General features: G+C 39.1%; 1 protein-coding gene, 1 long non-coding RNA gene and 1 pseudogene across 16 annotated transcripts in view; 1 reads left to right on the top strand and 2 right to left on the bottom strand.

Annotated features, from left to right (window-relative positions):
• Positions 1–25,977, bottom strand: part of TRIM2 (tripartite motif containing 2) — a 94,877-nt gene that overhangs the window by 5,349 nt on the left and 63,551 nt on the right. For all 15 annotated transcript variants that reach the window (XM_016144615.2, XM_016144616.2, XM_016144620.2 and 12 more), the window contains 6 exons: positions 24,826–25,549; positions 13,708–13,811; positions 13,288–13,455; positions 9,461–9,629; positions 8,302–8,372; positions 4,571–4,711 (listed from right to left, as the gene is read on the bottom strand). In XM_016144615.2, the coding sequence (XP_016000101.1) occupies positions 4,571–4,711; positions 8,302–8,372; positions 9,461–9,629; positions 13,288–13,455; positions 13,708–13,811; positions 24,826–25,549 (1,377 nt within the window). The remainder of the gene's footprint in view (positions 1–4,570; positions 4,712–8,301; positions 8,373–9,460; positions 9,630–13,287; positions 13,456–13,707; positions 13,812–24,825; positions 25,550–25,977) is intronic.
• On the bottom strand, positions 3,517–3,635 carry LOC118612552 (annotated as a pseudogene).
• LOC118612429 lies at positions 15,587–19,165 on the top strand. Its single transcript, XR_004954876.1, has 3 exons — positions 15,587–15,665; positions 18,421–18,586; positions 19,048–19,165. It is a non-coding gene; the product is annotated as an uncharacterized LOC118612429 (long non-coding RNA).

The following is a 25,977-nucleotide window of genomic DNA, read 5'->3' as shown; positions in this document are numbered from 1 at the left end:
AAGAGGCATCTGAATGCTACTAAATTTAGCCAGTGAGATACATGAGTGCTCATGTGCATCACACAAGGACACATTGGTAAGGATGGACAGCCCCATCTATAAAGGCATGTTCAGATCCATGCAGGTGTCTGCACAAAGAAAGAATAATCATTCTTCAATTCGAAGATTTAAAAGCTTTATTCTTAATTTAGAGAAAAATCATTTTTTTTTCTTTTTTTTTTTGGTATCACAGACTCCTTTGGCAGTCTAGCAAAGACTATTACAGTCTCAAAATAGTGTTTTAATGCTCTTTTCCCCAGAAAGTAACCAGTTTTATTATTTTTTATACTCAAAATGCCAAATGCCATTCCTTATTCTTAAACCATGAAAACATATTTAAATTCACTATTATTATTCTTTTAAATCTGGTTTCATTAACTTTTAATTTTGAAATAATTAAAGATTCATAAGAAGTTGCAAAGATAGTACAGACAGCTTATGCGCCTTTCTTTTCACCTAGTTTCCCACAATGGTTACATCTTCTAAATTATAGTACAATATAAAACCCAGCACACTGACATTGGAATGTATGTATATAATCGTATATCATGTTATCACAAGTGGAAATCCATGTAACCGCCACCCCAACCAACATCCAGAACTATTCCATCGCGAAGCTCTCCCTCATGCTGTCTCTGTACCGTCTGACCCACCTCCCTCCTCCCACCACGATCTCTAACTCTTGCCAAACACTAATCTGTTTTCTTTCTCTAAAATTTTGTCACTTCAAGAATGTTAGATAAATGTTAGATAAATCACAGTGTGTGATCTTTGGAAAATGCTTTTTTTCACTCCGCCTGATGCCTTTGGGATGCAGCTAAGTTGTTGAGTGTGTCATTAGTCTATTCCTTTTTACTGCTTGAGTAGTATTTCATTGCATAGATATACCACAACATTAAATCTATCAAAAAACATGTTGGTCATTTTCAGTTTGGGGCCATTACAAATAAGGTTTCTATGAACAACAAACATTCTCATTTTTCTGGGATAAATGCCCAGGAGTACAGCTATGGGGTTGTATGGTAAGTACATGTTTAATTTATTAAGAAACTGCCAAGTTATTTTCAAGGCTGACTGTCATTTTATATTCCCACTAGCAATGCATAAGAAATCTAGTTTCTCTGCATGTTTGCCAGCATTTTGCATTATCAATATTTTTAATTTTAGCTATTCTAATAAATGTGTAGTAATATCTCATCAGGGTCTTAATTTGTACTTCCCTAATGTCTAGTGATGTGGTATTCTTTCATGGGTATTCTTCTTCAGTGAAATTTCTTTTCATGTCCCTTGCCTATTTTGTAATTGGATTATTTGGTTCTTCTACTGTTTGAATTCTGAGAATCATTATACATATATTATAGTGTAGATCTTTTGTCAGATATGTGGTTTACAAGTATTTTTTCCTAGTACGTTGCTTATCCTTTTATCCTCTTAACAGAGTCTTTCCTAGAGCAAAAGTTTTTAATTTCGATAAAGTCTAATTTATTAATTTTCTTCTCTTATGGATCATACTTTTGGTAGTATGTCTAAAAACTCTTCACCAAGCCCTAGGTCCCAAAGTTTGTCTCTTAAACCTTCCTAAACTTTATCTTCTAAAAGTTTTATGATTTTACATTTTTAATTTAAATCTCGATTTATGTAGAGTTCATATTTTTGTATAAGGTGAGGTTCATTTTCTTTCCTCTATGGAAATCTTAATTGCTCTAGCACCATGTGTTGAAAGCTGTTATTCCTCCACTGAATTGCCACTGAACCTTTGTCAAAAATCAGCCGCTTGTACATGTGTTGGTCTATTTCTGGATTCTCTATTCTGTTCCATTGATCTATGTGCCCATCCCTCCACAACTGCCACAAAGTCTTGATTACTGCATCTATATAATAGCAGTAAAAGAGTTGTGAAATCGAGTAGAGTGGTTCCTTTAACTTTATTCTTCTTTTTCAAGATTGTTTTTGCTATTCTGGTCCCTTTGCCGTTCCACATAAATTTTAAAATAATCTCATATCCACGAAAATTCCTAGATTTTGTGTTAAATCTATATGTCAGTTTGGGGAGAACATGCAATCCTTGAACTTGGTATCTCTCTCCATTTATTTAGATCTCCTGTCACTTCTTTCATTAGCATTTTATAGTTTTCAGCATGTAAATACTGGGCATGCTTTGTTACCGTAACTGAATACTTCATTTTTTCAGCGATTGTAAAGGGTATTACATTTGAATTTTGGTTTCCATGTTCATTGCTACTACATAGAAATACAATAAATTTTTTTTATATTGATTTTGTCTCCTGTGACCTTGTTGAATTTTCTTATTAGTTCTGGGAAATGTTTCCATAGATTTCTGGAAATTTTCTGCATAAACGATCATGTTATCTGCAAATAGAAACAGTTTTTATTTTTCCTTTCTAATTTGTAAGCTTCTTATTTCCTTTTCTTTCCTTATGTGCTGGCTAGAACTTGCAGTATTATGTTGAACAAGAACGGTAAGAGCAGACATCCTTGCCTTGTTCCTGATCTTGGAGGAAAAGCCTTCAGTCTTTCACCATTAAAAATGGTGTTAGCTATAGATGTTCTTTATCAAACTGAGAAACTTCCTATATATTCCTTATTTACTGAGATTTTTTTTTTAATCATGAATGGGTATTAAATTTCATCAAATGCTTTTTCTTCATCAATCAATATGATCATATACTTTTTATTCTTTAGCCTTTTAATGCAGTAGACTACGTTGATTGATTTTCAAATACTGAAATAGCCTTGCGTTCTTGGAATAAATTCCATTTGGTCATGGAGAGATTTTTACATATGGTTGAATTTTATTTGCTGATGTTTTGTTAAGTATTTTGGCATCTATGTCCATGAGGAATACAATCTGTAGTTTTCTTTGTTGTATTGTCTTAGTCTGGTTTTAAGATCAAGGCATCAAAAGCTGAGTTGGAAAGTGAATTGTAAAGTTTCCCCTTGTCTTCTACGCTCTGGAAGAAATTGTGTAGAGCCGGTGCTAAGTCTTCTTTAAACATTTGTTAGAATTCTCAAGCAAAACCATCTGAGTGTGGAGATTTCTTTTAGGGGAGTTTTAAAGTTATGAACTACATAGTTGTAGGACTATTCAAATCATTTATTTTATATACGAGTCGTGGAGTTTGCACTTTTTGAGGAATTGGCCCATTTTATCTAAGTTGTCAAACTGATACACGTCGAGTTGTTCATAGAATTTCCTTATTATCCTTTTGATGTCTGCAGGGTCTATAATGACATCAGTACTTGATGTTATTTTTTTGTTGCTGTTAGTCTTGCTAGAAGTTTATTAATTTTATTGCTCTTTTCAAAGAACCAGCTTTCTGCTCCATTGGTTTTCTCTATTGTTTTTCTGTCTTGAATTTTATTATTTTATTTTTTTTAAGCAAGGCAACCCTTGATTGACCTCACACAGATTGCAAGGACCTTGTCAGCTTGCAATCCCTTATTTTTTATTTTTTATGCCTACAGCACCTGGTCTTCCTAGGTGGTCTCCCATCCAAGTACTAACCAGGCCTGATCCTGCTTAGCTTCTGAGATCAGACAAGATCACGCTCGTTCAGGGTGGCATGGCTGTAGACAAATTTTACAATTCTTGATTCTATCCTCACGATGTCCTTCTTTCTGCTTGCTTTCAGTTTGCTTTGTTCCTCTCTTTCTAGCTTCTTGAGGTGGGAGATTAGATCATTGATTTGAGATTTTTCCTCTTTTCTAATGTAAGCAATATATACACCTTAAACTTACACAATGCTATATGTTAATCTCAGTAAAGCTGGAGGAAAAAATTTCCCTCTCAGCACTATTTTAGCTGCATGCCATAAACTTCAATATGCTATATTTGCATTTTTTATTCAGTCCAATACATTTTTAAATTTTCCTTGAGATTTCCTCTTCGAATAAAGTTATTTAGCAGAATAATGTTTTTAAATGCATAAATCGAACTATATAGAATTATAAAGGAAAATTATCATAATAAAATAAAATCAAAATATTACAAAATTGTGAAATAGTAATATGTATGCTTTTTAAACCAACACATTAAATAATAAGAAGTAGTGATGGGTCTAATAATGACTAATTTCAAGGATGTGATGAGAATAAATTATAATTCAAGATGACAACTGTAACATGAAATTTTATGGATTTCTTTTGGTGAGAAAGTTATAGATAGTACTAAAACTACTATAATTGTTGCCTATCTTAATATTTAAAGGAAATGATGATTTTTAATTAGAAGTTAGTAAAAACAAAAATATCATTTTGTTCAATAGATCTCTTGAATTCTACCCACAAACCCTTGAGGGTTTATGGGATACGTGTTAAAAATGCCCAATTTAGAGGGTTTCACTCAGGTAATAGGTTTTCATTTTTTCTACTCAACCTTCCTCAATTCTTGTAAGATTATCTACAGTCTTAGCATCTAACCGCTAAAGAATGACAAACAATCCAGTTTGGGGAAAGCCAATTCTCCACTCCACAAATTACTCCACACAAATAAATGAGTGTTTTCATCTACCTGGATCCGGCTGTTTCCCCAGTCTGCCACAATGATGTTTCCATTCGAATCCACTGCCACGCCAGTCGGAGCATTAAACTGCCCATTTCCTTCTCCATTTGAGCCGAACTTCAGCATGAATTCTCCTTCTTGATTAAACACCTGTATGAAATATTTGTAAATAATTTCATTTTAAATGAAAATCATTGAGCTGACATTATGGATTTTAAAAATATTTATCTGAACAGGTTATCTGTAACAAGACTTATTAGACCACCATATCAAGTTTGGTTTCCCAATTTCCTGTACAAATCTGATTTATCATTTGTTAAATAAGTTCTTTTTTCTAGTTTATATCTGGTTATTGAATACTTAGGTGAAAAATACTTCCATTATGAATTATAAAATATATATAAATATAAGATATGAGAAAATAGAACTGTAATTTTCAACAATGTTATTCTTTCTGCCTTTAAAAAAATAGCTAAATTTCAAGAACAGGAATTGTATTTCTAACAAGATGATGATTCAAAGTTGGATGAGAAAATAGAAGCTTTTTGTTAGCCTGGATGCTCAGAATTTATTACCATTTTACTAACCCAATGAGAAAGAGTAAGCCAGACTTCACACTTATGTGTGTGTGTGTGTGTGTGTGTGTGTGTGTGTGTGTGTGTGAAAAGACAGCAAGCAAGGGATAAAAAAAGGGGTTTTATATATTTTTTTCAGAACATATTTAGTTAAAACAAAGAATATATATGGCCCTAAGGCTTTATTGAATGGAGGCTACTGAGAGAAGGGACTGAATTCTATTAAGTAAATTCTCTAATTTCATATGGACAAGCAATGGGTTGTAGTTAATTAAATATTCTCATTAATAGAGTGTTACTCTATGCATATCAAATAGATCACTGATTTTGAGAGCATTTGTATGTGCTTAATTATAAGACTATAGTGAGCATAATTTTATCTTGATGATTCAGATGATACTTAATGGTTTTGAACTAGCTCCAGGATATTATTTTAAGCTTCCTTTTTTTTTTTTTTTTTTTTGCCTCCTACATGTGTAAAACTACTGATTAAGATATTCAAAAGTATTACGTGCCAGGGACCCTGAGAGTAAGGGTTTGTAAAATGTGAAACTGAGGCAGTTTATCATAACTGAGCACAGATCTAATTTGAGGATGATCTCAGGACATTTTGGGAATTCTGCTATTGCCATTCTGTTTTCGTGAAAGATTAAAATGGCTCTTTCTTTTAGTCACGTACATTGGGAAAATGAGACACTTCCATCTCTAAAGGCTTAACTTATGTTAAGATAAAGAAAAAGGAGTCATGACCACTTCCTGAATTAATTACCTACTGCCACAGAAAGAAAATATATACTGAATGAAGGTAGCTAAAGAATTAACTAGACCACTTGTTAGTTCTGAACTATAGGTAGTTTTTACATTTACCAACAGAGAAATGACTTGAATCCAGAACTATTGCTAACTGCCCTGTGTTACATGGGAAACAAACCCACTATTTCAAAAAAGATATAGGACAGCTAACAAAGAGAAAAAAGACTGGTTTTGTTAAGAGAAAAACTGTATTTAAATAACTAAAATAATCTGCCTCTACTGTATTGAAAACTTGAAGAGTTTTTAGAATAATTATAAAGTTTTCTTATTTTCTATTTTCCACATCTAAAATATCACTCGTTTATAAATTATTCAGATGAAAACATATTAAGAGACAGAAGTATAAGCTGGTATTGTTTTTATAGCTTGCTTTTTATAATAAGTTTTTACAATAAGATTTTCTAACTTTGATGATAATCCTTTGCTGATTTCAAAATTCTGCTTCCACTTGGAAGTCTTCTCTGATAATCTTAAAAATCTCTTTTCTTCTGGGCACTCGTAGAACTTTACATGTACCTACTTATAAGAAATCACTTATTGCTATCTGCCTTGCATTTTGGTTTCTTACATATGGCTTATTTCCTTCTACAGTGACAGCCAGGGCTGGTAAATAGGAGTCATCCCACATAGCAATGGCGGTTGATTCAGAGAGCCTGCTTGGGCCACTGGGAGGAAAAGGCTCTGGGGTCATAGTTGAGTTTAGTAGAAAAGAGCAACTTGATTAATATTACTATCTTCTGGTGGGCGGGGAGAGCATCTATGGCAGGCATTTGCTGGCCTTTGCACTGTTGGAATCTATATGCGTACTCTTCTGGTTGAATGCCCTGTAGTTACATGAATGATTCCTATATAAAGTGAGTGAAGGTAGGAGGTATGATGACAGCCTGCGTCATCTTTTTTAGTTATGCTCATTACACAAGACTGTTATAGCGCTCTGCGAGGAGGGTCGCAGGCCCAGTCCCTGCTGCCAATGACTCTCAGTTCCCCTCCTCCTCTACCAATGACTTTTCCCACTGCCTTCTTCCCTTTATCAAGACACTCCCGTAGAGGTGAGAATATGCAGCTTATTGGCACTGAGGGAGGTGGGGGAGTGGGGATGGAGCTCTACCACTGTGGTAAAAACTCTGGAAAGACAACATGGCAGGAGGCGGCCTTGGAGGTAAGCGACGGTGGGCATCCTTTTCCCTCAGCCTGCCCCGTCACCGCAGCCCGCATGCTCTATTCTTTGCACAGGGACTCGACTCCCATCAAAAAGGCTCACGCTTTTCCATTTACTCAGGTTAAAGAGATCTCCCTGCATGAGCTTGGGAAATGACATAGTGAAGGACACAGAAGAGAGAGCACCTTTGGGTGTTAAAATCCTATCCCTGTCTAGCGATTCCAGTTCTCAACACCGAAAAATCGGTTTCAGCTTTGGTTGCGCAATGTCGTCTCTCAGTGCAAACTTCAGCCTTTGGCATGCCACCTGCGCCGCTTCTTTATTATCCCTCCTTTAAAATGCCTCGCTTGAAAAATTTTTCAATGAATTTACTTCTTTAAGTAAAAAAAAAATCACCTGATGTAAACGGCGGTAACCCTAAAATAAATATACCACTCTTAAAATAAAAACGTCTGCCAGTGCTCTGCCCATGACCACTTGGCATACCTTCAGTGGAACATGCATCGCACCTTGAGAAGCTTGGTCTAGAAGGTGACTAAACGCTTTCTCATTCCGGTAAATGAGACATTTGTTTTGAACCACTTTATTATTTCCTGATGTGCTCATGACGAAGGTCAAATCTGTCTTCTCCCTAAACCTAGTTAAGAAAGATGTACTATACTACTTGGGGGACGTGGTAGGCATTGTTTTCTAAGAAACCCCAAGTGTGTGAAAGTGCTCTAAAAGGTATGAAATATACTACTATAGGAATAGATTCTAGAGCTATTTTCCTCTTAAAATCTGTTGTCATACCGGAGTTCTAATATCTCATTTTGTTTGAAAGGCCTTGTGATGTAGCAAATTGAAAAAGGGATCTTGTTTTCATTATTGAATAGCCACAATGTATGACGTTTCAGAAAGTTCTGCCTCTCCAGGTTGGAGCAATTGCTTTTTCAAATTTAATTTTCAAGTTGTCTCCTTTTATACTGGTTTCAAATTAAGAACCTATAGCCACCATATTTTGTTCAATTTTCTGACTCCCCAAAGTATGTATGTCCAAAATAAAACCTGCATCTTTAAGGAGAAGCACAATCTGCTCTTTTAAGTTACCTCCTTTAGATCCTGTGTATTTATGTGAGCTATACATTATTTTTTCCCAGACCGATTTCTCAATAAAAGCAGTTAAAAGGTAATAATTGGTGTGTTTACAGTACCTTGACAGAATGGTTATGGAAATCTGTAATAATAATCTCGTTATTGCTATTTACAGCTGCAAAATGGGGACCTGCAATAAAGATGGGAAAAAAAATATGTGATGATCACAACAATGAAAATGGTTACAACAACATAGGAATTACAAAATTTAATATATTACTTAGTTATTTAAGAAAGGACAAAGAAGTTTGGCCTCGGTCCTTGAGCCAGACCTCTGGGTCCAGGTAACAGAGGTCCTCAGTCATTCTACACTTGGGACTGGCTACTCTGACGTCCTCCAGCTCAAGCCTGGCATTGCATCAGCCCCAGTGAAGTGGGAGGAGCATCAGAATTCATTCTCCACATCACCATCTGAACGTCAAATCTGCCAGCTTCTCTGAGTATATATTAGTCACTTTAGGATCCTCAGTTCCCACTGAGAAAAGACATGGTAACCCTTAGCACTGAGGGAAAAAAAAGACTTCAATGTATAAAGTTTTTTTTAAAAAAGTAGAGCAGAAAACTCTTACTTTATAATTTTGGACATTCAGAACCGGGCAGAACTGGAGACAAGGCACAAAGAAAGATTATGCAAATTAAGATTAAATGCCCAAAGCATCCTTTCAAAAAGGAAATTTAATAAGTTGTTTTTTGCCACTTCTCTGAGATGTGAAAAACTAAGTAAGCTTATGACTACAAAGCCGTACGCCAATGAGAGAAATAAGAGACTGCCCTTCTTCTCACACTCAGCAAATACTCTGAACCCATACTCTCATCTAATCGCCTAGAAAGGCGAAAAAAATTCTCATTTAGAGGCTTCTTTAAATAACGCTACGGCTAGGGGGAAACAGGAGTTATTCCATTGTTCCTCGAACATTCTTATTTTTAAAATTATTTTATTTTAAAATTTATATTTTGTTTCCTATTAACATTAGATTATACTTCTGAGTTGTAAAGTGCCACCAATAAAAACCACACATGGACTGCAGTTCAATTTACTGTGGTGGGTAATTGATAAGCATCTAATAACCATGCTTCTGCTTAGATTTCATCCCTTGCCTCTTTTCAAAAGCCAGCAAACACATTGGGGGTGAAGAATCTTCAACAAGCTCCAACATCATGCAAATGCGAGCAGAAGAGCCATTAAAAAGGGGGTTTACATATTACCATCCAGTGTACCTGCAAACTGCCTGTCCCCGTTTCCACGGCTACCAAACCTGGTGACTATTTTCCCGTTTGGCTGGAAGATAAACACACAGCACGCCTTGTTATCCACCACGATGATATGCCCGTTGCGGTCCACAGAAACTCCTTTGGGCCCCATCAACTTTCCTGATCCAATTTTTGTCTGTTAGAAATAAGTACAGAAGTGAAGTTTAAAACACTGTAGAACACGAAGAAGACATTTATTTTAGTAAACATTTACTCGAATGTGCCAACAGGGGAGCACAGACTCATATGTCACACGATCTACCATCTTAGAAAACTATTTCTGTCACATCCATTATATGCTACTGATACTTATATGAAATCTTTACTTTTGAAAGGGATCACCACCAGAAATGTTCTCGAATCCCTGTAACTGGGATCACAAATCCCTTCTAAAGAAGCAGTGTGGTACAGCAAAAGATCAGTGGACTAGGAGTAGGGAGACTGTCCCCTTTCCCAACAGAGACATGAAAATATGTGCAAGAAAGATAGGGAGAGTGGGGTGGGGACGTTCACATAAGGAGGGGGGGGAGGTTCAGCTTTTGTATGATCTTTTACTCTTCGAAGTTTATAAATGACAAATTCAGAGTTGATTGCTTTAGAACAAAGAGACGGATTTACTTAGGAGAAAAACAGTGGCATTCTGTCAAGGGAATCTGTTGTGCAAATTTGATTCTGATTCTTCAATCTGGCCCAAAGCTCAAAGAGACTATAACATAATAGCTTGCAAAAAAAAAAAAACTGTGTACTTTCTTTCATGTCTGAATGGAAGATATGTCAGTAGAGATTAAAAGGAAGAGAGAAGAGTCTGATTATTAAAATAAGATATTATGCTACCTAACATTACGAACACTAGTTGTTACTAGAATGACTCACCCATATAACACTAAGTAGATGGTAATTATGTAGCATAAAAACAGAAAATAAAGGATTACTGCCATTCTGTCATGTAGTGAGAACTAGTACAGTTCTAAAAGAAAATACTTAAATGTTGACCCCAAACCTCTTTTCCTTCCACTTCCCTTCATTACTTGTAGTTTGGTGGCAATAGATTTTGTCAAGTAGAATAAGAATTATGGCATTGGGCCTGCCAGTGTGTCCCCATCTTAAACAGAATAGTAAGCAAGGAAATTTTATACCGTGGCTCTGGGACTGTCAAATGAAAATATTTAGCTCGAAAAATAGGTCCTTAAATTGAAGACAGAAGAGAGGAGATATGTTAGAATGTGGTGGCCAGGGGCCTCTGTATCTGTGCTAGAGTCACAAAAGGTTCCTAGATGAATTGAAAGATATGTCGGGAAGGAAGATGAAAAAATATATATATTAGAGGCATGAATGTTAGAGAAGTTAGTAAAAGAAAGAAAAGGACATACGATGTTCTTTCCCTAGAACTGTTAGAAATAAATACAAAAAACCCACCTTTATGTTAAAGGTTTGTCTTTCTGAGCACCTGCTTAATTTTACTGAATCCCATCAAAGAAGAAAATATCTTCTCAAAGGTATTTCGAAGAAGAAAGTATCTGTCAGCGTACAGTCATGTACATCACACCCGGATGAACTCTCATTATCGTACTAAAGTGTTTTCTCTTGCTATCCTTCTACCCTTTGGGTTTGGATTGCCATCTATCATGAATAAAAAGGGGAGTATTGGTGGGCATGTTGAAACTATACATGTCCATTCCCCCGGTCCTCTAGAAGGTGTGGGTTTTCTTTAGTGTTCATTCCAATTATTACCAATAACATTCCAACCATGAGAATCCAGTTCTTCCAGGAAGAGTGTCTACTACATATAGAATAGTGAACCACTGAAAGAAAAATGCTTAATTCAAGACGCCCTTCTCTCTTAGATATATAACTTGTTTTAATATGTTTTAATATATTCGCTATAAAATATTTCAACATAATAGACATAAAACTCCTGTTTAAAATCCTGTTTAGTATTTGTTTCTGAATTTAAAAAGACAGGTCAGGGTTTTGCTGGAGTACGACACAAGAACAATGAGTTGTCTCCAAACTAGATGGGTATTTTCAAAAGGTCTCTGAGTTGCTTTCATTCTATTGATGTTATTTCATTCTATTGATGTCATATTTGGATATGGCTTACTACAAATACAATTATGAAAACACAAAAGAACAGGAGAAAGTTAGAAATACAGAAAGGCAAGAGACCTTTCTGTTTACATGGTCATCAAACAGAGCCAGTACATTATGAGTGGGACAGAAAAGCAAGGGTAATTGAAGAATTGTGTGTAACATGGTGGAATTAAAAATAATAGCTTTTTATTTCTCTAGCTAGAAAAGATACTGCCCCACACAAAACAGATGCTCTAATATGAGGATTAATAATTATGTAACTTGTTTAATAAAAATTATGTAACCATAGAGAACTAACACCTTTAAAGAGGAAAATATAAATTCCTCCAATAAGAGACTAACGTGTTAATTTTGTGCGATCTTCAGGACTCCAGAATGGGTTATGAATGGCGTCACCTCCGAACATTTACACAAGGAAGAGATGACCACCAGGAGCCGTCATGAGGTCTGGAAGCTCAAATCATAGCTGGTCAAACCGACTTTGGTTTTTGGACAGGATTACTAGAGGCATTGGAAAAGAACATTTCTTAGATGCCTATTTCATACGAGGCACATAGAAAATCCAGAAATAAAAATCTTATTTACTCCTTACCCAAATCTTATGAGATAGCTTTTTTTAAATCCAAATTTGAACTACAAGTCTACTAAGGCTCAAGGGAGTTACTTACATCATTTTCCAAAGGCCAAAAAGCTAAAGAACTGCAGAACCGAGATTCCAATGGGTTGATCTATCTGAGTTTAAGTTTATGGTGTCAACTGAAAAAGAAGCCTCCAACAGGCTGGACAGGGGAATACAGAAGGCATAGTGCACATGGCCTTCAAAAACACCTTTGAAAAAGTGTCTCACAATCTTCTTGTGAACAAGTGTAGTAAATGGGCTGGATGCTAACGTTTTTTGATGACACCTTAGAAGAGAGATTTCTGTTATCACCAGAGAGCTCTCTACTCTTCGGTGACTTGCTGAAAAATGGATGATGCTGGGAGTGACCGCAAATGTGTCAAATGACGGGATCCCTCGAATCGTAGCTCAACTCACACTCTCTCCATGAAGCCAACCCTCATTTTCTTTTCCTCCTAATTCCTATGATATCTACTTCAACACTATGGTTTTAGATTGTGCCAAACAATTTATGACTGATTAAAGGCTGACATGAATTGTTTTCTGTCATGTCTCGTATATTAGTCTTTAATCCTCAAAGGACTTGTAGATTTTTAAAAGGTAGGGACCATATCGTACAATTCTGTTTCTCCCATAGCATCTGTCACAGGTCTGAAAAAGTAGAAGTCACTTCATAACTGACAAATAAAAAAAAAAATAACCTATAGGTTATTTTGGGAAATATAAATTGCCTCTTAATAACCCTTTTTTTAAGATTGTTAGTTTTTCACTGAATTGAGTTAAATCTAATGATATATATATATATACACACACACACACACACATATATATATATTTTTTAAAAACCTGAGTAACCCAATTCTTTATAAAATGAAGCCACATTTAGGATACATATGAGTAGATTTATGACAATATCATTGTTATTCTCACTTCATAAAACTTAGATATAACACAGTCGAGACGTCTTTGTGTCTGAAGAACTGTTGGATATTCTATTGGATTGTAAAAAGAAAAAGACAATTCTATTTTGCATTTCCCGTTCCTTCTCTCTACTGTTTAGTAGCCGGTTGGTAGATAATCTTACCTTAAACTTCCCATCTGAAGAGAAAATGCTAACCCATTTATTATCATAATCTGCAATAATTATGTCCCCACTGGGATGCACAGCTACCCCTGTGGGCCGCTGCAGCTGCCCGGGCGAGCGTCCTCGTATGCCAAAACGACTCTTGAACTGGCCATCATTAGAAAATATCTGTAAAACAAATTACATTCATCGGAATGAGGACTTGCACAGAAATTAGTGAGGTAGAAACAGGCCAGTGCCTTTGTCATATGTACTACAGGTCAGAACTTGTAAATTCTATTTGAAGAAAAGTGTATACGTGTATTATAAGCTTCCCTTTTTCCCTTGTCCCATGTACCTTAAGTCTTAAGTAGGAAAATATACAACTCTTACCTATTTTATCAACATTAGTGGTTAAAGGTATACAATTAGGGGCCATACCTGCACACATTGGTTGTTACTGTCTGCAATTAATATCTTTCCACTCGTAGATGCAGCTACTCCTTGAAGATTTGTAAATTCTCCTTTATTTCTTCCTTTGGTACCTAAAAATAAATTAGAAAACCACAGAAATTAAGCAGTAGAGAATTAGATTTCTCAGTCTCAGCAAGAGAATTGTTCAGGCTTCCATAGGTAACCTGAGAATGCACTGTTTTTAAATTATATATTTTGAAAAAGAAACCCCCTCACCGTGACCTAATTCATATGCTACTAAACTTTTTCGGACCAATCAAGTCCTTGAAAAATCACTTTTGGTAAATGTCAATCTTCTCTTATTAAGTTATAGTTGCACATTTACATGATTAAAATATATTAGATTCCACAAAGACACAATAATAAAAACTAACATTATGATTGAAGATATACAATCCCACTCTCTCACTCAGTAGCTCTTAGAAGAAACCTGGACACTTGACTTTCAATGCATTTAACAAACCATAAGACCACTGAAGCTATACTAGCTGGCTGACTTTCAGATTCTGGATTTACTTTTGTGTTATTTTCAGACTCAGTATCTCATAGGCTGTAGATTCTTTCTGAAAATGTAAAAGATATCCTGATAGAGCACTTTCTGGATGAAACAAAAAAGAAAGGCAAAAGAAAGCAAATTAATCCAAGTTATATTCTCATCTTTACTGACTTTTTTTTTTTTTTTTATTTAAGAGATGAGGCTGGGGAAAAAAAATTAGCGAAGGCATCCGCGGGTTAACAGATGTCTGTTTTGTTTCCAAAGACATGTCTATAACTTATTTCAATGGGAATAACAATGGATGAAAACAGAATACATTTTGCTCAGAAATAACTAAGAAGGAGGTTTAAATTTTCATAAAGAGAGAAAGTTATGCTTCGGTTTTATAATTTCATTTACATTCAAAAGAGCAATTTGACATTTTGTTTTTAGGCACCCATACATCGCCTCAGGAAAGAACGGACAAAGATACTGACAGTGGCTTAACTTCAACTAAACACACGCTTAAGCCCTGCTGGGGAATAGTTAAGACTCTTTTGAAACCAGATTTATAGGTTAGGAAGTGAAACTAGTGTTGCGATTAAACTCAGAATAAAATCAGCAACAGAATTTCCGGGCAGATGACCTGGTTCTCACCAGACCCACAGGATACTTGTTTTATTGAAATCCTGGATTCTGTCACGCCTTCTCATCATCTCGGTATCTCATCTACTCTCACTAATGTCAAAGAAAAATCTGAGGTCTGAATCCTCAAAAGAGCATCTTCTACACTGTGGGAGGAAACTTTTATTTTATTTCAAACGTATCAGAAGAGATGATCTTTTATACCTGATCCACATAGAATCTCCATAATATGCACATTTCCAGTATCAGCTAATACTCTTTAAAAATGGTATTCCTGCTGGGGCCGGCAGGGGGGGGGGGCAAGGGTTGGAGGAGGAATGCTTTGCCCTCGAAAAAGTTAAGTGCCAACGCGGTGTTAGTTTTTGGTTATTCCCTCTTGATGGCTGAATAACAGCGGGTTAATGGGTACGGCAAAACTGAAGGACCCAGAGAGGAAACAATTCCAAAATGCTTAGTTTAAAAATACTTCTTAGAACATAGCGGAGGTAAGGCCAGGAGCTCTTAAGAATAAAAATTTATCAAAAATTTTGACGACCAAACGCTTGGTAGTTAGCAAGATGAGGAACTAAGGACCAAGTAAAGAAACATAATAAAAAAGAAAGAGTCCTACTACTAAATTGGAACAGAAACAAAACTAGAAGTGAAAGCATCCCGGGCAGTTCTAGGTCCTTGCTTATGTAAGATTTGAATTGCACTGTGGCTTAGAGGGCTTATGAGCAGGGAAAGAAACGCTGAAAACCGGGAGGGCGTAAGCGGCACATGAACGGAATAGATGAACACTGGTTTGCTTTTCCCTCTGACCCAGGTAGGGAAAACACCTGCCTGCTGCCCCCTTTTACTTAACCTTTTGTCCATTCACTATGGACAAAGTCTGCTGAGAAGGCTCTGCAAGCAGCAGCAGCTGATGTTTGAAAGGAAGGAAAAAATGGGGAGAACAGTGCTTTAGCAGAGGTTGAGAGGTGCCTTCAAAAAAGGGATACTAAGTAAAAGGGATTCAATTTGCCTTCTGAAAATGTAGAGGTGATGTTGAAGGAGGAAAAATATCTGAGCAAAAAATACTAACACTTTTTTTCCTTTGAAGAAATAAACATAAATTTTTGAGTGTCAGTAGAAATGAGAAATAATTCTATTTGGGGGTATAATTTTAGAATTTGAAAAGACATTTAGTTGGACTCCATATCAATATCACTCAGAACAAGCAAAAAGAAGATCCTATGCCCACTGAAATGCATGCGCAATTATCAGGACCTGCACATACTGGGTCATGAGAGCTATGAACCATGCTGCAAAGGGCCACACTGCCGGAAAGAGGTTCTCCAAGCTCTGCTGAGCTCCAGGGCCGTGGGTTTGCCCAGCTGTCATTCTTGGTCTCAAGTTAACCAGAGCTTGAGTCTGTTGCCTAACATGTAAATAAAATCCCAGGGTTGGAGGCACATCTGTTAGTCCAAAATTGCTTATACATTTTTAAAACAGCTAGATGGAACAGGCAGGCACTGCCATTTTGATTTTATAATATTTGTTTTTAAAAGTCTTTTTCCTTAAGCCACATGGCTCGGTCGGCATTACTGCTAACATCCCGATTCTAGCGAGCATCAGAGTTATTGATCATCATTTTTTAAAAAAACTCTTATTTGTGTTTTTTTAAGCACACCACAATTACAGTGTTACTCCTAAGGATTAAAGGAAACTACCTGCATACTCCTGACAAACAACTTACGCTGACAATTTTTTACTAGTAGTTAAACTAGAAAAATCCTAATGTTGAGTAATGATGCAAAACTACAGCGTATTATCATTATACTGAAATGCTGATAGTCAAGAGTTTATAAAGTGTTTTGCAACCAAAGTAGAGATTCCAGAAGCTACAAATAATTTAGGATCATGCTTTACTCTTCAAGATTTTTAGTAATTTCAATTTAGACTATAGAAAAGTCGCCCCAAAGTATTCTAAATATATAATGAAAACTAGTTCTTTTGTAATGAATACGAAGGTTACACAAAGCATATAGAGTACTTGTAAAATCTTTTCCTATTTTGATGTAGAAGATTTTATCTGATGGTTACATAAGGCTAGTAAAGCAAGTAGCAGGAATTTTAAAAGTAATTATAAACAATTTGGCAACAATTCTATAAGGTAATTAAACTTGTTTTTCCCAGATGTTAAACTAACCTGTAAAGCACAAAATGAATTTTTAAGCCAACAGCTTCTAATCTGTGCTCCTCCCAGCCCCTCCACCCATGCCTCCAGGAAGATTACAGAAGGTAATAAGGCCCTGGACTGAAACAACGGATTACCAACTGCAAATTTGACCGCCCCCTCCCCCAACTTAATGAGAAAATTAATGAGAAATAAATCTAGATACTTAAAATGGGATAATGCGAGAGGATGAAATTGAGCCAAATATTAGGTCTAACACAGGATCCTCAACCAAGTAGGTACTTAACAAATGTTTTCTTAATTTATTATTAATGAAATTATATTATTATTATTCCTGGAAAAATAAAATGTTCAGCAATATACTTTCATATACTTTCTCTCATGCATTTCCTATAACAACCCCATGAGTTAGCAGGATAAATATTATCAGTTTATTTTATAGATGTAAAATTGAGGCTAGACGCATCACAGAGGTAGTAGAGACGGAGTAGAGACTGCAACCTGGGTTCTCCTGAGCGGGAGGTTAGGACATTACGTAACATAACCCTTTTTTCTGATACACATGACGCTTCTTTCTAATTGGGCTTAGAATACCAGGTGTCTGAGGTGAGGATAACCACCCTTTGGGCTCACATAGATCATGCTTCCTCCACAAACTCCTTTAGCAAACTCCATCCCTATCACGCAGCATTTTAACTGTGTAACTGTCTCCCTCCTTAACCTGTGAGCTCCCCAAGGGTGAGGCAACATCTGTCCTGTTCGAAGTTGCACCCTAGGTATGACACAATGCGGTGCCTAACACTCAGCAGATGTTAGTGGCATCTTGTCCCATTTGAATTGCGAGAGTTTCCAAGGATGAGATGCTCAAGGAATGAGGGCAGGGTTCCCATAATGACCTCAGACGCCAAATTAGCATGATCTTTCTCAGAGATTTTAGGGAGGGAAGATTTTAGGTGGTGGTTTGCAAAGGTGAGGCAAGGGACAGAAGCATAAAATATATCTTCCTATAAAGCCTCTGAACTCACGCTAAGTGATTTTACTCATCCATTTTATATTACAAGAAAGCACGCTGCTCTGAAGTACAAATAAGTGTTTTATTCCACACGCCCACTAATGTATGGCATATGAATTACATAATTTGAAACAATTCAACTGTAATGCTTTCACTCCCCACCGCCCCGCATCTTCCAGCTTCCCCTTTGTTTGGTAACTTTCTTTCATAGCTGACAAAACCACCTCATGGCTTCTAGTCAGCAAACTCTGACAGTGCTGAAAAAATAATTTCTGTGTTTCAGGGAATCATCAACAGATGCACTAAGCTACTTCCCTAAAGTCATTCAGGACTGTTTTGCAATACAATATTAGAATAACAGAACGTATTCACAGGGAGCATATAATTAAGTTTACAGGCGTGGAAGATATTGAATATCCCAACTTTGGAAAACCACAATAGCTAAAAAACACTTTTGATGAAGAGGAATCATTGTGCAATTGAAAAGCCATGGGCGTCAGAGTCTCAGACAGCTTGGGTTCCTACCCCAGCTCTCTGAGCTCTCATTCTTTTAGAGGTAAGGATAATTATTTGTTGTTCTGGTAATTTGGCTCTCGAGGAGTGTGTGTGTGTGTGGGGGGGGGGTGCCTGAGGGCCCCGGGGAGGAGCTCTGATTCGTAGCATCTGCCCATTTCTATGTTCTCATCCTGGCCGGTTTCAAAACTACCAACATGCAGTCCCTAAACGCGGAGTTGGGAGGTGGTCTGAGAGTCGGTATGAGCCGGCTGCAGCACCAGATATCACGCTGTAGTGGGCATATTACACGGTGGAGACACTGGGAACTGAAAGTGTATTATACGCCCTAAGGATTTTAAATAAGATGCCATGTAAAAGCGGAAGGCTCAGAGAAAGGCCCGCTCCTTGCTCCCGATTCCATTCCCCATCCATTCTTCCCTGAGCTGTAACTACAACTCCTCTCTCCAACATCTCATGGAAACTCATGATTTAAAGTACTTTCTCCATTCTTCTCACTTCCAGATTGATCTCCAGCCATGCCTTCTTTGCTGAGCTCTAACTAAACCTGTACTCCAAAGTGCCGCTGATGGTACACTGCAACCTGGATGGTCAAAACTGAAACATGCCTCGCTTCCTCCTGCTTTCCGTATCTGGGTTGATAATGATAACAACAACAGTCACGTTTACAGAGTCCTTATTATGTGCCTGCACTGTTCTAAGCCTTTACTTGTGTTATTTTAGTTCTCACCAAGTGATGTATGTATTAGATCATCCCCCCCAACGTTACAGTTGAAGAAACTGAGCACGAAGAGGTTAAAAACTTTTCCCTAAATCACATGGCTAATAAATAGCAGGCTGGGGTTCAAACCGAGGCAATCGGGCTTTTGAGCTCTTTACTTTCTATGTTCTTAACTACTCATGTTCACTATTAATGACTTCTACACCACAGCTATGAATATGTTACCTGGTTTGCCTCTCTAAAATGTATTAAACATTATTCAGTGCCAGGCACGATCCTGAGCTCTTGTGTATATTCATTTATTTAATCCCCGGAACCCCCTATAAGGGAAGTTTTTTTTTTTAATTCCCATTTATGAAGGGAAACTGAGGCACTGAGAGGTTGAGTAACTCGCCCAAGATTACCCAGAGAAGAAAGTGGCAGTGTTGGGGCTGCCACCCAGGGCCGTCTAGCCTCAGCGGTCACAGCCTTAGCTCTCACTCACTCGACTGCATTCCATCCCTACTGCACGCAGGTCAAACAGCTAAGAAGCTGAATTTGGTCACCCCGTCCTGCCTTCTTCCTACTAAGCAGCTTATAAATCTGCTATTTCCTCTCCACTCCATCACATCAGTCTCAGTTCTGGCTCATGTGGACCACTGCAATAGAAAGCAGTTTCCCGCTCCCCAGGGCACATTTCCAAGAGCTCCCTTATATCGCCAACATGCTCTCTGGAGATAAATATCTTAGTAAGTCACTACACTACATTGCACCATTTGCTGCTTCCCTATTACCCACAAAGCAATGGTTCTCAAACCTCAGTGTGTATGGACTTCACTGGAGCTTAGAGAATGCAGATTCCTGGCCCTTCTCCAGAGATTCTGATTCTGTAAATACAATTAGGAATCCAGGAATTCTCATTTTTACCAAGCCCCCCAAGAAATTCAAGTGGTTGAAGGACCACATGTTAAGAAACACAGGCAGACAGAACACAGTCCCAGCTCCTCATCGAGGAAACGTAACCTTTTCTCTGCTTCTCTCTCAGCTCATTCGATGCTCCAGGATGATGGGATCATCTGCCGTCCCTCGGACTGCTCAGCTTCTCGCCCTCAGGCCTTTGCACCTGCTTCCCCTTCATCTAAAATGCCCTTTTCCTCCTCCAACCGGATGGACTCTTCTAAGGCCAGCTTAGATTTCGATGTCATCTCAAGGAAACTTCCTTAACTCCCTACTGCCTGCCAGCCTCCTCCCCCACCCCACCTCAACTTCTGTGCCTTGATTCCTACAGAAGGTACAGTTTTTCCACGTCTGTCTCCTTCTCAACCGTGGCCTCCTCCAGGTCAGAATCCCGTTCCTCTCTTTATACCACGACCTAGCCAAGTGTCTGGCACATAGTAGGTACTCAAATAGCAAAATCACATTGAACTATGAGACTGGATAATCAGTGAGGAAGGGTGAAAATCTGAGTTCAAATTCACCCCTGAAAAATCTTTTGTAGCAGTCACAAGGTGATGATTCATATTCACTTTCATGAATAGGCAAAATTAACATGGTTTTAGGGCTGTTGTATGAACCCTAACACATGCATTATGAAAACTATGTATCTTTAAGGACAAAATCAGTGCCACAACAAGCTCAGTCAGTATGTGTGAGACCAGTTGAGGGAACAACAGAATCAATGTTGCCACCTCAGATGGGTGGCTGAGTGTCAGTGAATTCTGGATTATACGTGGCAGACTTTAACTCATGCACAAAGGGACCGTTTGAATCATAAATGTTCTATCATAAATGTTCTATCACCATTCACCCGATGGTCTGAATGTACAGAGAAACTTACAGTTCTAAAACAAAGGTATAGCTATAAAAGAAAGTAGAATTCTTCCAATTATTAATATAAGCTTTATTTATTTTTGGCTAACTGTATGCACATTGAAAAGACAAATTTTTAAAAGGCTGATATTGCCTGGCCTCGTTCCATGCAGGGGAATACATGTGAATGCTTGCTTTTGAGCTTAGAGCATTGTTGCCTGTTCTGTGTGTCCCTGGGCCTCAAAACTGGGACCTGACGGTGGTAAGTAAGGAGTTAAATCATGCAGTAGGTTACAGCTTGATCTTATTTCATTCAAATGGACAAAGTACTTATGCAAAGTATCCTTCTGGGTATCGTAGGGGATTATAAATGATTAAAGACATCATCTTTGACCTGAAATAATTTATAATCTTATTGTGATATAAGGCCTATGCGTAAATAATATTAACTGCAGTGACTTCTGAAAGAAGATGGTACTTGAGGGAAGGATAAAGGTGGGGAAAGAATTCATGGATGAGGGTGCCCGGGTATGGAAGCAGAGAGGGCATTCAAGGAGCAGCGGGCTCCAACGCTGATTTGTCCAGCCTCATCTCCAGCCACCCCCTTATCATTCCTCTGAACTTTGCTCGTCCTGCATCTTCTCACGGGATGTGTCCCCCTGAAACATCAGCCATGTTCACTCCTCTACACATTCCTTTTGCCCTTCACACTGGTCCCTCTGCCTGGAATGCCATTTCTACTTGTCAGCTTGGATGGAATGTACTCGTCATTCATGTCCTGTTTAAATTCCTTCTCATTTCTCTAGCTTTAGAGTTAGTTGGTCACATCTGTCTCCCCAAACTGTAAGCTCCTTGAGAAAGGAGATCCCATTTCTTTAATCTCCATATTCCCATCAGTAGCATAGTGCCTGGCAGGCACTAGGTGCTCTAGAAATGTTTCGTGAGTTATATTATCGCACAGTTGAGTGGTGTCTTTCAGTTAGACTCTGGATTCGAACACAAAGCAGAATAGACCAATAAAACCTTCCTTCCTATCTGCCCCTCTATACCTGAGGTATATAGCAGCATCTGTTGTGGGCTGATTCAAAATTCATATGTTGAAATCCTAATCTCCAGTACCTCATAAGTAGATTTGGAGGTAAGATCTTCAAAGAGGGGATTAACTTAAAATGAGGCCATTAGGGTGAGGCCCTAATCCAATGATTGGTATCCTTACAAGAAGAAGAGACACCAGAGATGCCTGTGCACAGAAGGACAACCATGTGAGGACAAAGCAGCAAGAAGGCGGCCACCTGCAAGCTAAGGAGGTGGCCGCTAAGGAGAGAGGCCTCACGGGAAGTCAACCCTGCTGCCAACCTTGATCTTGGACGTTCAGCCTCAAGAAATGCGAGAAAATAAATTTATGTCGTTTATTTAAGCCACCCAGTCTGTGGAATTTTATGGCGGCCCTTGCAAACTAAGACAGCATCTTCACTTCATTAACAAACTCGGACACAGTCTGCATGTCAGGCACTGTTCTAACCGCTTTATAAATGTTTAAACATTTAAACACCTTTCCGCCAGTGCCAGTGAATCACTATGGCTGCATTGTTTGATGAGTGGGAGGCGAAAAGAGCAGGTCCTCTTCCCCCTAGGATGGGAGCTGGGAAGTTAAAATCAACATAGTAGGAGAAAACCAGCTTCAGGTGAGAATCATAGGTGAAGATCATGGTCGATAATAATGACAATAGTAAAATAACAGCTACCAGTAATTGAGCACTTACTGTCCATAGGCAAGTACCAGCCGCATTACAAGAATTCTCTCGCATTCTTCCTCTACCAAAACCTGAAAAGTTAGGTAACATGTCAGGTAATAGTCCCTTTATTTTACAGAGGAGAAAATGAGGTTAAGAACGGCTAAGTCAGTGGCTCAGCTGGCCAAGGGAAGCAGGATTCAGAACCAGCCAGATCTGTGCCTTTCTCCTCTCTGTACACTGGGGAAGAAGACTGGGGTCCCTTGGTTGGGGGAGGAAGGGGTTTTAAATTCAAGACCAAGTTTGTTCTCAATGCAGGAGATCAATGGGCAGCAGTGAGTTAAATTTTTTGAGAAGAAAAGGTAGTAGGGAAAATCTAACAGCTGAAATTGCATATGCAAAAACAATACTTTGTATTTATTTAGCTCTTTCTACCTGCCAGGCATTAACCTTGGAATTTAGAACAGTTCTGATTAGCAGGTATTTTTGTATGTTCATTTAATGAACATGGAAACTGAAGACCAGGGAAGCTGAGAGACCTGCCCAAGGTTCGAGTGAGTGGCAGAACCGGAGTGGCAGACCTGGGAGGCTCCCAATCCTCTGCCCACACCCACTCGTCCAATCTGCTTTGGCTGTGGATCAACAGCTTCTGCATCCACGCTGCACAAACAGTACGAGGCCTCCATGCTCTAAGCAGAAAACTAACATATCATCATGGTCTTTACCAAGACTCAGCCTAAAGTATTAGCACAGAGCAGCATTTAATTGCCCAAGAATGTTCCAAAGAGTCTTATTTTCTAAATGTGTTTGTTTCATGGAAAAAGTTCTATGGTCAGAAAAGTTTGGAAGTACTGCCTCTTATCCTTCCCCAGCCTTGGGGATGTAAGGGGCGCATCAGCAGATTCTATAGGTTCTACAGCTTAAAAACAACAACAACAACAACAACACAACACCTGTTTCTTTCACTTAAGCTAAGATTTCCCCAATCTATTTGAACCACAGAACTGTTTTTTCTACATGTGTCAATTAGACATACTTTGATGCAGGACTGAAAAGGCAGAAAGAGAAGCAGGCAAGAGCTACTTTTGATTACAGTAACTAAAACGCAGGCTTTTTTCTTTAGAATTATCAAACTGTTTGTTGTTTACATTATTTTGCTTTCTATTGAGAAAATAAATGGATAAAAATAACATTAGTCTCAAACAACTTTTGTTTTGATATTGAAAAAAATATATATCAGAGGCAGTAAATCAGCCAAGGGAAGGGCTCCATGCATGCCCAAATCTCTTGGCTCATCTTCTGCCCAACCCCATTCCATTCCCCAGGTTTCTACCCACCCTCCCCTCTTTGGGGCTGTTGTCCAGCTACACGCACTGGAGGTGACCACAACTTGCAATGCACTGTGTCCCCCACCCCAGCCCTCACAGGGGAGAAGCAGGGAGAGGGGGGAGCATCAGGTCCCCTCCCCACAGCAATCACCTAGACCTGGGAGAATTCAGAGAAACAGTGACGTTATCTGATATATGTAACGATCTCCCTGCCTTCGGGTTGGCAGGAGTATTGTAAACACATTCCTATAAGGGGGTAAAAGATTGCCAACATTTCATTTAAAATTTCCAGATTATGAGTGCTGTGATTTTCCTAATTTTCTCTCTCTCCCTCTCTCCCTCTCTCTCTCTCTCTCTCTCTCTCTCTCTCTCCTTATTCACGGTATCAAATTTTCTACAATGAATATGCAGTATCATGTGTTAGAAAGGAGGAAGGAGAAGGGAGGGGAAAAGAGGAGTGGGGAGGGGAAGGGCGGGGGAGGGGGAGAGAAGGGGTAAGGAGGAAAAAGGAGGAGGTGGGGAAAAGAAATCATAAGCTCTCCGGAGAAAGGAGCCTACGTAAGCTCACCCAATAAAATATACCGGCGTCTCCCAAAGCCTGCAGGTAGAAATTCCGCCTGACCTGCAATGCTTCTCTTTGCCGAACTCTCCTCCCGCGTCCCCCTAAGCGCAGCAGCGCTCAGCCTGCGGGCGCCGCGCCGCCCCTCCTTACCCACTCGAAAGATCAGATCGTCTTCGATGGGATTCTCTTTTCGTTTTCCAGTGCTGTACATGCTCGCGGGTCTTTTCACAGCTTTTTGCTTTACGTGGCCACTTCCCGGGGATTTCACGCGCCTCTTCACGCCCTCGGTGGTGGGCGACACGTCGGCTGACCGGATGACTTTTAGCTTAAAAGGGCTGCCCCGGATGTGCTGGTCGTAGAGCCTCAGAGAGAGGGTAAAGTCTCCTTCCTTCTGGACGGTGTACAGAAACTCGTAAGTGCCGTTTTTGTTGTCGAGGATTTCTCCGTCGGCCACGCTGCCGTCGGGCGTGCTCAGCTCGGCGGTGATGTAGGCATTGCCAGTTTTACAGAGCTCCCCGTCTTTGTCCTTGGTCGTTATGGTAACGGACATGGGCTGCCCGATTATGGTCTGCCGCAGCCCCTCGCCCGTGGCCACCGTCTCGGAGGCGACAGCGTTGGTGGTTAAGATCGTGCCCAGGTTGTGGATGGACTTCTTGAGCCCTTCGGTCTCCACAATGAAATCCAGCTGGTCATTCTCCCGCGGGTGCAGTGGGAAGTCCTGGTCGGCCAGTTCGTTCAGCTTCTCGCTCATCTGCTTCTTCACCAGCAGCACCTCCGTTTCGGTGCCATGGTTGAGGGCCTGCGCAGTAAAGTTGCTACAGCTCTTAATACTCTCCTGCCCCTCGAGCAGAGTATCCAGCTGCGACTGGAGGACCTGCGGGCAAAACCGAGCTGAATAAGCGCCTCCTGCAGCGCGGAGCTCCGCCACTAGCACGCGGCTCTGCATCCGCCCACAGCCCTGGCCCTCAGCACAGGGTGTTTAATTTCACCAGGGAACCCAGTTCTAACGCATCATCCTACACTGCATTCCTAGTTCCTCCTCCTTCCCTTCCGCCGTGCCCTGTTTCTCCCACACACATATTTACTGTGTTATATGTTTCTGACAGGACCGAGCACAAGCGTCACCCCCAAGAGCTTGGCAAACAGATCGTTATGCCTGACATCTGAAATATTCATTATTCAGTATCTTTCCTCACTGTCCAAAGCTCCCCTGTCACCACCCGGAGGAATGGAAACCGGACAAATGAAAATGCTCCACACCTGAATCTCAGAAGCTTTTCATCCCTGGTTTTGTGACCAGAC

The sequence above is a fragment of the Rousettus aegyptiacus genome, unplaced genomic scaffold (genome assembly GCF_014176215.1).
Source record: "Rousettus aegyptiacus isolate mRouAeg1 unplaced genomic scaffold, mRouAeg1.p scaffold_m13_p_16, whole genome shotgun sequence".
NCBI classification, from domain to species: Eukaryota; Metazoa; Chordata; class Mammalia; order Chiroptera; family Pteropodidae; genus Rousettus; species Rousettus aegyptiacus.
Note: the sequence above shows the minus strand (reverse complement) of the source record. Positions and strands in the feature narration are given on the sequence as shown.